Below are 15387 nucleotides of genomic sequence, written 5' to 3'. Positions count from 1 at the left end.
CTTTAATAAAGATCTCGTAGTTCAATGTCTTCAGCTTTTAACTTGATTTTATTTTGTAACTTTTTTTTACTCTAATTATTAATTATAATTGATTTATGAATTAAATAAAAATACTATTATTTCAGTTACAGATGAGTCTATACCCTCTTATTCTGGAAGTGATATGCCAAGAAATGACGGTAGTATGTGGACAAAAGTAACTGAAGAAGGGACAGATCTCTCAGAACGGCTTGTGAGGAGTGGTTTTGCTGGAACTGAAATAGACCCTGAAAATGAAGAACTTATGCTGGGTATTAGCTCTCGACTACAAGCAGCAGTTGAAAAACTCCTGGAAGCTATAAGTGAAACTAGTAGTCAGGTAACCTCTTTATATTACTAATCTGTACTACATTTGCAGGTTTTCTTTTAAGCTAGTGAACAACTAAGTGTTTTCTCACAGAAAGTTAGTTACATTCCTCTTTAATAAATAGTTGTATTTGTCACAACTGATACTGATATCAGCAGGTTTCTTTTCAGGTGATAAGTGTTAATTTAATGTCTTGATGGACTTTTCAGGTTCTAAAATTCAGTGTTGTTTTAATTTTAAAATATTCTAAATTCTTACACATTACTTTTTTTATATCAAGAGATTTTAACTTTATCATTAATGAAATATTCCATTATAATGTATATTATTTATTTGAAGGAATAATATAAGGAATCTCTTAAACTGTATGCTCTAGTATGTCCTAACACACTGCTATTGTAATATGATAACAAATCAGACCTACAGTCCTTCACATGATTTTCACATCCTTTTCATGAATGTTAATAGATGATCTCACTTTACTCTCTCTTAGTAGGCATTTAGATGAGGGACAGTTTCTACATTGAAGTACCGTTTTTATAGAAATTTTAAAGGGATATAACCATTTATAACTTACAATGCAATTTTGTCTGTCTCTAACATTTTTACACTATGTATGGTAATTGTCTCAAGTTACTGTATGTGGAATTGAAAAAACTGTTGCTTTAAAATAAAGCAAATTCACTTATTTATTTTAAAAATGTTTAAAACAACTGTAGAGTCATAGCTGTTATGTAGATCAAATGAGTACTCCATTGTCATCAGTTACAGGTCCCATATTATTAACATTTTCATTGATATCTTTATTCACAGTGTCCTAAATCCATGTGTATTACAGACAGAAGTTGAGAAGTTGAAAGAGTGTCTTTGTTGTCTTGTTATTTCTAATGTCTGGCTTTCACTGATGTTACTTTTTTTCCTCTGAAAGATTAATTCTGTTATAGAATGTTTCTCCAATAGCGATGATTATTGGATTTACCATATTTGACAAATATCATTATATATTTCATGTTTTAATGCCAAATTTATTTATTTTCAGGTTAAGTTAGTGATTGAGTCCTTAGTTAGTGACCCTTAAAATCACTTGTTAACCACCTACTATTAGGCTAAAGTTTCAATATCTTTTTTTTTAAAGATTTATTTAAAAAATTTTTTTATTTTTTTATTTTTTTAAATATATTTTATTTATTTATTTGACAGACAGATCACAAGTAGGCAGAGAGGCAGGCAGGGAAGGGGGAAGCAGGCTCCCCACTGAGCAGAGAACCCGACGCGGGGCTCGATCCCAAGACCCTGAGATCATGACCCGAGCCAAAGGCAGAGGCTGAACTTCCTGAGCCACCCAGGCGCCCCTTTTATTTTATTTTTTAATTTAAATTCCATTTATTAACATATAGTATATTATTAGTTTCAGATGTAGAGTTCAGTGATTCATCAGTCTTACATTATCAATCCATTTTTTTTCTCTTGGCAACTTGCTTTTGGTATTTAACAAAGAAGGCATTATCAAAACAGCATATATTACCAGCAAAATTTTGTCTTCTGGATAGTCTTCAGACAAAGAGAGTTTTCTCATTTTTCCTTGTAGGGAAGGCCTATTCTTCCTTGTAGGGTCAGGTTCACTCTTCCTTGTAGGGAGACAGTTTAAATTTTTTCTGTGCTGGAATGTGGACTGTTACCTTTTTAAGAGCACATTACCATACTTTGCAATGAGAATTCACTATTTGGCCAGCAGAGTGTATCATAATACATCTACTGTTGATTTTCTGAATTGTACCTTGATTGACTGGCTAAACTCTAAGGTATTCATATTCAGTTAAATCGGTATCAGAAATGTTTTCATAGATAAATTGCTGTCTTTGGGCAATTCTTGTTTTTCCAGAGCTTTCTTTTACAGCAGGTACAAAATGATTGAAAGCCTTTTGCTTCAGTTACTTAAAGATTTCCTTGAGCATCACAAAGAACTAAAAGAAGTAGGTATTTTTTAAAACTTGCATCTTTGTGTATTTACTAATACACAGTAGAAAGGATAACTACACAAATAACAATAGTGGTTTCATCTCTTGCTAAAACCACAGTGAGTTACTTTTCATTGCCAACATCCTAAGTGCTGATAGGAAGAAGGCAGCAATAAAAACCAGCTTCATTTATTTTATTAATTTAAGACATTAATACTCTTGGATCAAAGAATTTTTAATATTTACCATATTTTTCTTCAGCCTCAGGTAGACTACTAAAGCTCAAACATTGAAACTATGAGTGCTATGTCATAATATGAAATTCCATAGCTATTATAAGAAAACATATATTTTTGACTAAGATTTGCTGTTTTTTTAAAGTCCTTTTTTTTTTTTTTTTAAGATTTTATTTATTTGACAAAGAGAGAGATCACAAGCAGGCAGAGAGGCAGGCAGAGAGAGAGGTGGAAGCAGGCTCTCCACTGAGCAGAGAGCCTGACATGGGGCTCGATCCCAGGACCCTGAGACCAGGACCCGAGCCTAAGGCAGAGGCTTAACCCACTGAGCCACCCAGGTGCCCCTAAGTCTTTACTTTTCTAATTAACATAAGCCCCGGATTGGCTTTCTTTTAGAATGCTTGCAAATATGCCACTTTAATAGTATGCTACTCTACTGAGTTAGCTGAGCCAATTCAGACATTTTCAGCTGTTGCTTTTCAGCTCTTTTAAAGTTTGAATGCATATGCATCATAATTATCCCTTTTATTCTGTGAAAGGAGTTTAAATAATTCTGTATGGAGTCTCAACATAATCCTGCCTTTTTTTTTCTTTTGTTTATATCAGCTACATTAGTATTTAGTTTCTGTGATTTATACTCTTCCATACTGTAAAAAAACTAGTAATACTTTTCCATTCTTAGCACTATTCAATACGTTTGAGCTGGATCTTGAACACTGTTAATACTCTTACTGCTACTTGATACCACTGTAAATTATGGACAGTCTAGTTAATGCAGTATAGTTGACCTTTGAACATAAAGCTAAAGTGTGCAGCTCCATTTATATGCAGATGTTTTTCAGTATATACAATACAGTACTGTAAATGCATTTTCTCTTTATGATTTTCTTTTTTTTGTCATTTTTTTTAAGATTTTATTTATTTATTTGACAGAGAGAGATCACAAGTAGACAGAGAGGCAGGCAGAGAGAGAGAGAGAGGGAAGCAGGCCCCCCGCTGAGCAGAGAGCCCGATGCAGGACTCGATCCCAGGACCCCGAGATCACGACCTGAGCCAAAGGCAGCAGCTTAACCCACTGAGCCACCCCGGCGCCCCTCTTTATGATTTTCTTAATGCCATTTTCTTTTTCCTAGCTTACTTTATTATAAGAATACAGTATATAATATGTAATATAATGTACAAAATAAGTGTTAATCTATTGTTTAGGTCATCAGACTTCTGGTCAACAGTAGGCTATTAGTTGTTGAGTTTTCAGAGAGTCAAAAGTTCTGTGGATTTTTGACTGTGTGTGGGGTCAGCGCCCCAACCCCTGCATTGTAAAAGGGTCAACTGTATAATATTTTTCTTTTGACAAGCACCATGGAAAATGGTAAATATAAGAAATGATCCATGGTTAGACTTGTTCCTATAGACTACTATGGAGAAACTTGCCCCATAATCCATTAATGCTGCCAACAGACAAGCATGTGGAATCTATCTGAAACACTAATTTTTCCAGGCCAAGATCACACCTCATCACGTCCACTTGTGTGACCAGGTTGTGAGATACAATAGGAGCTTGACCATGGCATTTTCAAAATTATTCTCAATTTGTAAAATACTAGTACAGCAATATGTTTTTTAGCTTTTACTGTATTGTTTTAAGTATTAATGAACAGGTCACAAAAACTTTACCTAGAGCACTGAGCAGTTTTCAAACTGCAGTGTCTAAACCAGCAACATCAGCATCATTGAGGACTTGTAAATTTAAATCCTCACTTCCCACCCCAGACCTACTGAATGATGGAGACCAGCAACCCGTGTTTCTGCAGGTCCTTTAGGTGATTCTGATATACACTGAAGTTTGAGAACCATTGATCTAGAAATTATTACTACATGTTCACATTATTCTAGCTGAAATTTGAAGTGTTCTACTAATATGTTAGAGAAAAGGTTAAAGTGGTTGTTTGCCATTTGGTATAAAAATCAGATCTTTCTTAGGTGAATTGTATTTTTAAAGTAATGAGAATAGGAACTTTGTAAAAATCTTCTTTTAACCCAAATTTATTTCACCTACTGCTCTTCCATAGACAGATGTTTAAAGCCATTGACTGCTTCAGAATATTCTCATTAATAATTAAAGTTATCTTGAACATGATAAATATTTTTAACAGTTCATTAGATTGTTACAAAGTAATGTGTAATCACTTTGTGAAATAACTTGTATTCCATTTTCATTTTAATGTGTCATTATTTGGTTCTTCATAATGGGATAGTTCTCTTTTAATTTTTTTTCATTTGTTAAAACAAAAAAATTCTAAAATAGAACTGAAAGACACTGCTGTAGTCTATTTGTCCTTGCGGTGACAGATAAGTTTTGCCGAGTAGCTCTCTACAGCATTACCCTGAGACTAGGAAGGAGAGTAGTATCTCATACTTTGGAGTCACATGGGCCCAAGTAAAGTTTATTGGAAGACTTGATGCTTGGGATGAATCATTCATTCATCATATTTATTGAGCCCTACTATATAATAGTTAATATTTTATATACCAGAAGTACAGCATTGAACAAAATAGATGAAATCCTTGCTCTTATAAAGCTTTACAGTTCAGTGGTAGAGACCAACAATACATAAACATATAGTATGTCAGGTGGTGATATTTGCTGGGAAGAAAAATAAAATAGGGGGAGATAGATCATAATGGGGGAAGAGGACATGTTGTATAGGAAAATTGAGGGAGACCTATCTGATGATATAATATTCAAGCATATTTCTTGAGGAAGATTAGGAGAGACAGCCATATAAGTAAGTAGGGGAAGAATGTTTTAGGCAAAGGACAAAGAAGTATGAAGGTCCTGAGGTGGTCTTGTGCTTGTTCTTTGTGTGGCTGACAAAGAGGCCAGTGTGACTACAGCAAGGAGAGTGAGGAAAGTGAGAGATGAAGTAAAATGGTATCTGAAAACCAGATCACATGGAACTTGGGATTTAATTCCTAATGAGGTATGGAGCTGTTGTGTACAACTTTCTAACTTTTTATTTAGAAATAATTTTAGACTTAGAGAAAAGTTACAAAATAGAATGAGGAGTTTCACTCGACTTCACCTCATATTAACATCTCACATAATTGTATTATAATTATCAGAACTTAGAAAATAAAACTGGTACAGTTCTATAAACTGAAGTATAGATTGTTTCGATTTTACCATTTTTTCCCCACTAAGGTCCTTTTCATCTTCCATGGTCCCACATTGCATTTGGTTGTCATGTCTTTGTTAGCTCTTACCTCTTCTTCAGTTAGTACCTGAGTCTGTCTTTGTCTTGTGTGACCCTGACACTTGAAAAGGACTGGCTACTTATTTTATAGAATGTTCCACCATTCAGGTTTGTCTGGTATTTTTTCATGATTACACAAAGCTTATGCATTTTTTATAAGAATACCACAAAAGTGATGTGCCCTTCTCAGTGTATCATATCAGAGGGCACGTGATGTCCATGTATCTTATTACTGGTAATGTTAATCTTGAGTGCTTGTGGTATCTGCGGCATTTCTCCACTATAATATTACTATTTTTCCCATTATAATTAATAAATATCTTGAAGGAGATACTTTGAGATTATGCAAATATCTTGTTTCTCCTTAAACATTCACCCACTAGTTTTATCATTCATTGGTAGATCTTGCCCATACGATTATTACCATGGTATTGTGACAATGATTTTCTATTTTCCTCATTCTTCCATCTATTATAATTATTCTGAAAGTGCTATTTCTTCACTCACTTTTATAACCAGGATCCATACAGACTTGTAGCTATTTATTTTTTTTCAACATGTTATAATCCAATACTACAGTAATTGGTTTTGTTCAGCTTTGGTGTTGAGAACTTTTTCAGGAGGTTTTTGTGCCTTTTTGGAAGTGCTTACTTTTTTGAGCATTTGCACTCTCAGAAGCTCCAGACCCATCTTATGTTATTCCTGTCCCAGTCCTAGAATCTACCACTCTTCCGAGGAAATTAGGGTCTTCTTACTAGATAATTATATTTGGAAACCAAGATCACTGTTACTAAAGTGTAATGACTTGTAGGTCCTCTTAGTAGACAGTTTGAAACTGTATGGGGTATATATAAATACATATAGTATTTATTTGTTTATCTCTGAGTATATATAGTAAAAATACCAGTTCATATGTTCCATATAATTCTGATCCAGTACCACAGCATTCATTCTACCCTTCACCCCTTTCCTTTGTAACTTTGTTCTCCATCAGTGAGAAATCAGGCTCTTATTATCTGCATATTTTTACTTATTTGTTTAGCCATATATACCCATAAAATAACTTCACAGTTGTAAGCCTATATCCCTGTGAAGAACAGATTTATTAGAGTACAGTATTAATGTGCAGTACTTTTTGTCTTTAGCCTTATACAGTCAATAGTACCGTTTTTCAGAGTATGTTAGGTTAACTCTTCTCTCTCACTTCTTCAATGTGATTTTGTTATTCACTTTTAATACAGTTACAATCATTTGTTACAGTTTTTATTCCATTTTGAGTTTGCCCATTTTCTAAAAATTCACAAATGGTAAGTTTCACTCTTGGTATGGGTAGATCTTTTGGTTGTGACAGATGCATAGATTGTGTATCTACCACCACAAACATGACATAAAATTGTTCCATCCCCCAAGATACCCTGCTGCTGTCTTTTGTAGTCAGCCCTTCTTCTGCCTTCTGCCATTGGCAGCCACTGGTTGCTTTCCATCCTCCATCCTTATAATTCAGCTTTTACCAGACTGTTGTGAAATGACACATTATATATTCTTTGGGATCTGGCTTCATTGTCCTAAAGTTCATGTAAGATTTGTCAGTGTTGTTGCATACATTAAAAGGTGGTTCCTTTTTATAGCTGAGGATTATTTTATTGTATGGATATACCACAGTTTATCATTTAGAGTACGTACATATTGTTTCCAGCTTAGGATCATTAGACATTTTTGAGTAACTGATCTAACTTATATTTTTCAAAAGGATCATTTTTGACCACCCTGTCAAAAATAAACTAAGGGGATAGAGGAGTCTAGGGCAGAAGCACCAAAACCAGTTAGAGAAGTTACTTGCCCAGATACACAAGTTATGTAGTGGAATTAGAATTCATACCCAGGCAGTGTGGCTTCAGAGTCTGCTCTTTGCTACTTTTTCTGCCCTTTGCAAATGAGTGAATCACTTTATCAATTACTGCTGATTGCTCGTGTTATCCACAGGCTAAGGAATAGATTTTGAAATCTGGGGTGTCCCTGGTAGCCTTATAAGAGCAGTTTGATGAAGTAATGGGGATGAAATTGTAATTCAAGAGAAAAATGAGAGGAAAGGAAGTAAAGACTTAAAAGACAAGTAGAGACTAGGTAGGTAGGTCAAGGAGAAAATTTGTGGCAAAAGGCATAGCATATTAATGTAAACCAGCATGATGTGTATGAGGACGGGATAGTTTCATGTTATACACATCCAAGATGGAAGGTGGGAAGCTAATAGAGTAGAGGAATAACCAGTGGTCACATGTCAAAGTCCCATGTAAGCTAAGTTAAGGAGTTTTAACTTTTTGCTATAAAGTGTGGAGAGTCATTGAAATATTTTTGATGAGAAAATAATACCAAATTTGTGCTTTAGATTCTTTTGGCAGCACTGTGATAAGTGGATGGGCAGGAAGATTGTGGGGAGAGATACTGAATTTAGGGAAACAAGAGACATTTAGAATATTCCTGATAAAAAGTGATAGACATCATGAGGGAAGTGATTTTAAAACTTTGAGGAAGCTGAATTTGATAGAAATTGGTATGACTCAACAGATACAGGGGATTAGGAAGAGGGAAGGAAACCAAGCATAAATCCTTGGTTGAGTGAGTTGTTGGTGTATTTTGTTTATTGAGATAGGGGATGCAAAAGAAGTGAGTGATGAGTTAAGTTATAGACAATCTGAGTTTGAAATGCATAGAGGTAACCTCAAGTAAAAATATTCACTAGAATGTAGAGTTTTGGTAGAACTATATTGGAAGTTATTATTCCTTTAAGACATTTGAAGCCATCATCTTTAGAGTGTATACAGAGCTATTTTTTGTGTTGATAGAATGCTGACATTTCAAAGAGAATAAAGGTAGGTACATGTACAGAGGATAATGAGAATGAGAAGAGGAAAATCAAGAGAACAGTTCCAGGAAAGCCAGATAAGGAGTGATTTTCCAAAAATTGTCAGTTACTATGGAAAATCGTAGCTGCTGAGGATTAGTGTTCATTGGATATTTCAATGTGAATGCCATCCGTGACCTTGATGGGAATAGTGTCATAGAATTGGTAAAGGAGAATTCAAAATTCAGAGAGTTGGAGAAATAGAGACAGCAGTTGTATGCCTACTAGCTGTGAAGAAAACAGAATGCTAGCTTGAGAACAGGAAGGTTTTTTTGGTTTTTTTTTTTAAGGTTGGAATAGTGTACATGGAGTAACAGTGGGGAAGCTGAAGATTGCAGGTCAAAATGGATGGGCTTTCTGGGGGCCAGGCCCCTGGAGTGGGTTAGGATGGAATCCAGAACACAGGTAGAAGGTGTGGCATTTGGATCAGAAAGACCTTCCCTTGTTTAAGATTGGAGAAAGAGATTATTGTGGGTTATTTTGGGCTTATGTTTGGGATGGAGGAGTTTCATTGAGGTCTTCATAGTCTAAGTAAATATTGTGAAATATTCAAGGTTTTTCTTTTTTAATGTAGATTTATATGTTTTGTGATTTTAGTAGAGGATGTATGATTAGGACTTGTACTTAGTTTTAAGATTTAGTTTGCTTTTAAGTTCTACAGATACATTCTGCTTTGTGAGCATTTTCTTTACCATGTACCAGGTTATCTATCTTATAGGCTGATATGATTATATCTATTAAAGAAGTATTTTACTTAATGTATTTGATTTGACAAGTGATTTACCCTAAAGTATGTCCAAAACCATGTAATAATACACTTATTATGATGAATTTTATTTATCGTTTGCCCAGACAGGCTACCATAAAAATCAGGCTTATATTCAGCCTATTGCAGTTTCCTCTTGGTTGGGAGAACTTTCCTTATGATATGAGGAAAAGTGCTTAGAGACTCCCTGCAAGCCCTTAGAAAGGTAATCTCTTTAACATAATCTGTATTCAGTAGTCTCTTTGTGATTGTGCAGAAAAGCTATCTTTGAAAGTATGGTTTCAGATTCTTGATTCCTGAATTAGAAAAAGAATTCAGTCTGTTCCATGGGAGTAGTCTTTCAGTAACTAAAGTTTTCCAGAATTCACAGGTACTATCAAGAGATACCTTTATGCCTTGGAAGAAATTAATGGGGAACTTATTCCCACAGAATGATGATTGCTATAGACAACTCTTTTTTTTTTTTTTAAAGATTTTATTTATTTATTTGACAGAGAGAGATCACAGTAGGCAGAGAGGCAGGCAGAGAGAGAGGAAGGGAAGCAGGCTTCCTGCTGAGCAGAGAGCCCGATGCGGGGCTCGATCCCAGGACTCTGGGATCATGACCTGAGCCGAAGGCAGAGGCTTTAACCCACTGAGCCACCCAGGCGCCCCTGCTATAGACAACTCTTAATGAGTTTATTGTCATTTTTGAGAATAATGAAACCTAAGCTGTGTGTTTCCATATTTTCTCATAAAGGGAGACTTCCTGAGGATGAAACAGTAATTTAAGTTAAGATTTTGTCATTGTTAAGTTTTAAGCGTCACTGTAATCCAAGTGTTGAAAGGTATTTTTCCATTAGGATTTCCCCCATTGTGCTTATTATATATAATAATATATATATTATTAGGTCAGGGTTCTGTCAGGGCTCTGTCAGAGTACTGCATCCAGTATTCAGCCCCTCTATTTAAGTAATTTACAGAAACAGGTGAACATATCAATATCCAAAAGAGAGGAACAGAAGTGTTTTACAGTTTGAGAGAAATGTTTATGGGGGGAAAAGGTTAAGTATCTTGACACTGTATGATTAAAGATTAAAGTAAAACTACTTAGTTTGGGAAACATAGCTCTATACCCCAAATTAATAATCTACATATGTGCATTAAAATCCTGATTATCTGGAACGTGGGAATAATGACTTAGTCTGAATAATTAAAAGGGTATCTTCTTAAAAATTGAAGTCATTTTGCTTTAACTGCCCCCCCCCTTTTTTTAAAGATTTTTATTTATTTGACAAAGATTACAAGTAGGCAAGAGAGGCAGGTGGGGAGAGAGAGGAGAAAGCAGGCTCTCTGAGGAGCAGAGGGGCTGGATCCCAGGACCCTGGGATTATGACCTGAACCGAACCGAAAGCAGAGGCTTTAACCCACTGAGCCACCCAGGTGCCCTGCTTTAACTGCTTTTGATTATAAAAAGTTTTATGTGCTTTCTAAAATTTAAATATAATAGAATACAATTTGAATTATTCTAATGCAGAGTAATCTGTCTGAATGTCAATTAACATACCATCAATTAATATACTCTTACTAAGGGAGCTATTTGCCCCTATCTTAAATCACCTTTACTGCTATTCTGAGTCCTTTTTGCCCTCCCTAATTTTAACTGGGTTTTGTTGGTTTTTTTGTTTTTGTTTTGTTTTGTTTTTTTGTGGTTAGTTTCTTTAACCTTGACTTATATGTTCCTAGTTATAAGGGAATATACCCTACTCTTAAAAGTTTTGGCTTTACATGGATGGAAGTGAGTTTTACATGCTTTCAAAAATGGGAAAAAATTTAATTTGGATTATTTTAATTAAGGGCCACCTTTTTGAACATGAATTAATATAATATACCATCAGTTAATATGCTTTTGTTAAGAGAGCTGTTTGCCTCATTCTAAATCATCTTAATCTACTACTTTTTTGAGTCTTTTTCTCCTCCCTGGGTTTTTTCTTTTCTTTGTAGTTAATTCTTACCTTGACCTGAATATTTCTATTTATAAAGAGATACTTCTTATTCTCCGAATTTTTTTTTGCTTCGAATAAGAGAAGTTGGATACTGCATTATCCAAATAAGCTGTAATTTCCAGAAGGAGCCAGGAAAGAGTATTTTGAGAACTACATGATATGGTTAGCGTGGATCCTCTCATTTCATAAAGCCGATTGGCTAGGATATAGATGATTTTGTATCTGGTAAAGATCCAGAAAAATCATATTTAGCTGAACCAGTGTAGGGTTAGGCCTCCATTTTGTACAGATATTCAGACTTATTCACAGACTAACTGGTGGGCTCACATAAGCATAATAAACAGAAATTTGTCATTGCCTGATCGAGAATTGTAATAGGCAGCTGTCCCCCGCTCAACCCCTACCCGAGGCATCTACCTGTAGATTCTGGGATTTCTGTAGAAAATCTCATTTTCTCTTCCCTAATTATTAGCCTGCTATGAATGCTTTGAGTGTTGACTCCTTTAAACGATTTCGTGTAGTGGAAGTGGCTATAAAATGGATTTTTGTTGATAATCACCCGCTGGCTTTAGTATGGGTTTTTCCATAGTAGATAAAAGGTTTTAGTTTTATGGGTTTAGGATATTTAGTTACTGGACAGAAAAAAGGCACCACAATGAAAGCTCTTTCATTTATTTGAAACAGCTCTCACTATTAAAGATCTTTTGATGTTAAAAAGTAAGTTGTTCATCTTTTAAAATTCTGAGTGTCTAGTTTATTCATTGTTGCCAACATTTCTGGAGCTACCAGAAGACAATTATAGGCAACTTGCACTTTTTAGTTTTAGTCAGAGTTCCTAGGATACCTTAAATGGTATAAGTTCCAAACATATTCTATATAATGCAGCTTTTTAAAAGAGTGGGGTTTTTTTTCTCCTTAACATTCACTCTGAAAACAAATCAATGTGGAAAAAGGTTATAACTGAACTATCTGTATTTAGTTCTAATGACTGCTCAAAAGATGAGTATTATTTAAGGAAATATCAAAAGGAAATACTAAGTCTTCCAGAAATAATTATGATTAGATATACTTTAAGAACTATTTGGTAATGTGGACTCAAACCTAGTTGATTTCATGTTTTCACATTAAAACAATTATTTAATAGGATGGAAAAATACTAGCTTATCTTAGAAACATTATAAACTTGTCTACCCTTTTCAAAGCTCTGACGTGGAACTTGGATCCTGTTAGGCAAGCTTTTTTGTGGGCGTATTAATTCACATTCCACCTGTCAGTACCTATAGGTAAAGACAAGAAACCACACCCTCTGTTCTGACCTTTCCCTCAGGGAACACTGACTAGAATCCTTTGGCTCAGCCTGCGAGGCTGTTTGAATAGCTCAGTTCAGAAGAGCTTTTACTTTTGAATTGAGTGAAGCAGCAAGAACAAGGGAAATAATGTTGCAACTACATTTCTCAAGACTGCTGCTATGGAGATTTCAAACTTGACTTTCCCTGCCAGATTCTTTTTGGAAAGCTTGTTTATTTCGACAGATATATTTGATACCGAAAACAGTTTTATGGCTTGGCTAATTAGATATTTATATTTTCATTCTTCCATTCTTTAAAGATTTAATTATTCTAGGTAAAAAGGTGTTTTTCTGCTTTTTTGTTGTCTTTGTTTTGTTCCTTTTTTTTTTTGAGGAATACTGGTGGAAATATAGATTTTTTAAATAGATTGTGCATTTTTTCTTTTGTTCATTTATATGAATTAATGCTTATTTGATAGTACTAAAAAGAAATTTTCATAATTCTATGGTGTATCTTGATAAACTAAAAAGAACTTTTTAATGTAGTGGAAAACTGTTAAAGCAAGTGAAGAAATTTGGCAGCTGCATCTACTAGCATGGATTCCTACCGTACTTATTTGGCAACTGTCAAACTCCATGGCTCATGGTTGGAAGAACAAGATGAAGACATTTATGAGGTTGAATCTCGTGTGCCTTTACCACATCCTTTTCCTCTCTGTGAACATTTGGATGAAAATAACTCTGTCATTATTAATACTTCTATTTTTCACTTTATTCATAAAAGAAATGGGCACATATTAAAGCTTATTTCTAAAATTTCACTGCCTACCCCTCCTTATTCAGTAAGTATAAAAAATTTGATTTCTTATACTTTTAGTTTATACTTTCAGTTTTTTATGCATTTAGTTAAAAAAAGACCTGTATAATGAGAAATGACCTTTAAATGTCCTTAGGTAAATGGGGTAGAATCTAGATTTGTTACTGTTTCATGTGTTAATACTCATTTATCCTGATATATTGAAGAGCTAAATTTGGTCTGAGAGCCCCAACTTGGCTATGTTTTTGATTCCAGAAAGCAGAGTGAGATAGTATTACAGTTTTCCATGGCAGGCAAGCTGTTTGAAAAAGATCCTGCTTGTCCTTAAGAATCTTGCTTTTATATGTTGATGATGCCAATCCCAAGTAAAAATGGAAAGATTATATTTGAGGGAATGAGCATTGTGATACTTAAAGCAGCTAAGTCCATTGAGCCAGTTAGGAAATGTTTACAATCATATGGTATATTGGCTGTAGTTCAGACAGGGAAAAAGAAAATATGGATTCTGATTTTAATTTTCTTGTTAACTTATAAGGAACTTAAGGTTTAATATGCTTACTAATCCAGTGAGGAGATACTGTTTTCTTTATGTGAAATGTATTTTACAAACATTATTAAGAGTATTTAGCATGAAAAAAAAGAATATTTACCATAGTTAGTATTTCAGGCTTATTTAACATGTAAGTATGTTGTGAGTAATTCACTACAAGTTATTCAATATAACTACAAGATATTTTCAGCACTTTTTATGACTTTCATGGCTTTTATTGTAATACACTAGCTAATATTTAATAGGCCAGATGATTTTCAGAAGAGTTTTGTTACCTCTCCTGAAACTTTTATATTAAAGTGACAGAATATTTATTGATGCTTTATACTTACTTTTAATGTAATGAGTTTAACTTATTCAGAAAGGCTGAATATGACATTTTAATATATATTTAGATGGACATTTGAAGGGACTCTCTTATTCCAGCAAAGTAGGAGTGCCATTTGCTATATTAAATGAAATTTGTTTCACTAGCTTTACTATATTTGATTCTTCTAACTTTTTAGTTTTGTTTTGTAAAACTGAAGTTATTTCTTGTGGTTTTATGGTAAATGTTTAAATGCACTTTAAGGTTGCTTTAGATCTTACCAAGAAGTAGAACATTAGAAGCAAAAACTTAATTTTTTAACTAAATCAAGCATTTTGTTGTAAATGCTAAATGGCCTTGTTGTGTTTGTACAGTAAATTTGAAAAAGGAGAAAAAACAAACAACACTCCTATCCATTTAGTGAGAACTTCGAACTCTTTTTGAGATTTCATGTATTTATCAGGCAACCAATTTATAATGTACAAAAAAAAGTTACATATCTACATATGTAGAAGCAATTGATATGCTTTAAAAATATAGGCTGTGACTATAAATTCAGGAGAGTAGTTATATATAAATTAGGTCTTTATGGTTATGGTTTTTTTATAGTTAAAAAATCAATATATATTAGTTATCCACATTTAAAGGAAAATACTGTTTTGCCAGTCAAAGTGAAAATATAAAGTTTTGGGGCACCTGGGTGGCTCAGTGGGTTAAAGCCTCTGCCTTCGGCTCAGGTCATGATCCCAGAGTCCTGGGATCGAGCCCCACATCGGGCTCTCTGCTCAGCGGGGAGCCTGCTTCCCTTCCTCTCTCTCTGCTTACTTGTGATCTCTGTCAGAAAAATAAAATCTTTAAAAAAAAAAAAAAAAGAAAATATTAAGTTTTATTTTTGTTGAGGTAACAATGTACAGATATTTTAGGAAATATTTTGTAATTTAAAATGTATGCTCATTATCCATTACAAGTCATAAATGT

The 15387-nt window shown here is 34.1% G+C and overlaps 1 protein-coding gene across 7 annotated transcripts in view; it reads left to right on the top strand.

The window, feature by feature from the left end:
- Window positions 1–15387, top strand: part of AKAP9 (A-kinase anchoring protein 9) — a 197840-nt gene that overhangs the window by 131264 nt on the left and 51189 nt on the right. For all 7 annotated transcript variants that reach the window (XM_032875423.1, XM_032875435.1, XM_032875432.1 and 4 more), the window contains one exon: window positions 126–358. In XM_032875423.1, coding sequence (XP_032731314.1) covers window positions 126–358 — 233 coding nt within the window. The remainder of the gene's footprint in view (window positions 1–125; window positions 359–15387) is intronic.

The sequence above is a fragment of the Lontra canadensis genome, unplaced genomic scaffold (assembly GCF_010015895.1).
Source record: "Lontra canadensis isolate GAN:19392208 unplaced genomic scaffold, GSC_riverotter_1.0 scaffold2, whole genome shotgun sequence".
In the NCBI taxonomy this organism is placed as follows: Eukaryota; Metazoa; Chordata; class Mammalia; order Carnivora; family Mustelidae; genus Lontra; species Lontra canadensis.
This window is presented reverse-complemented; position numbering and strand designations above follow the sequence as displayed.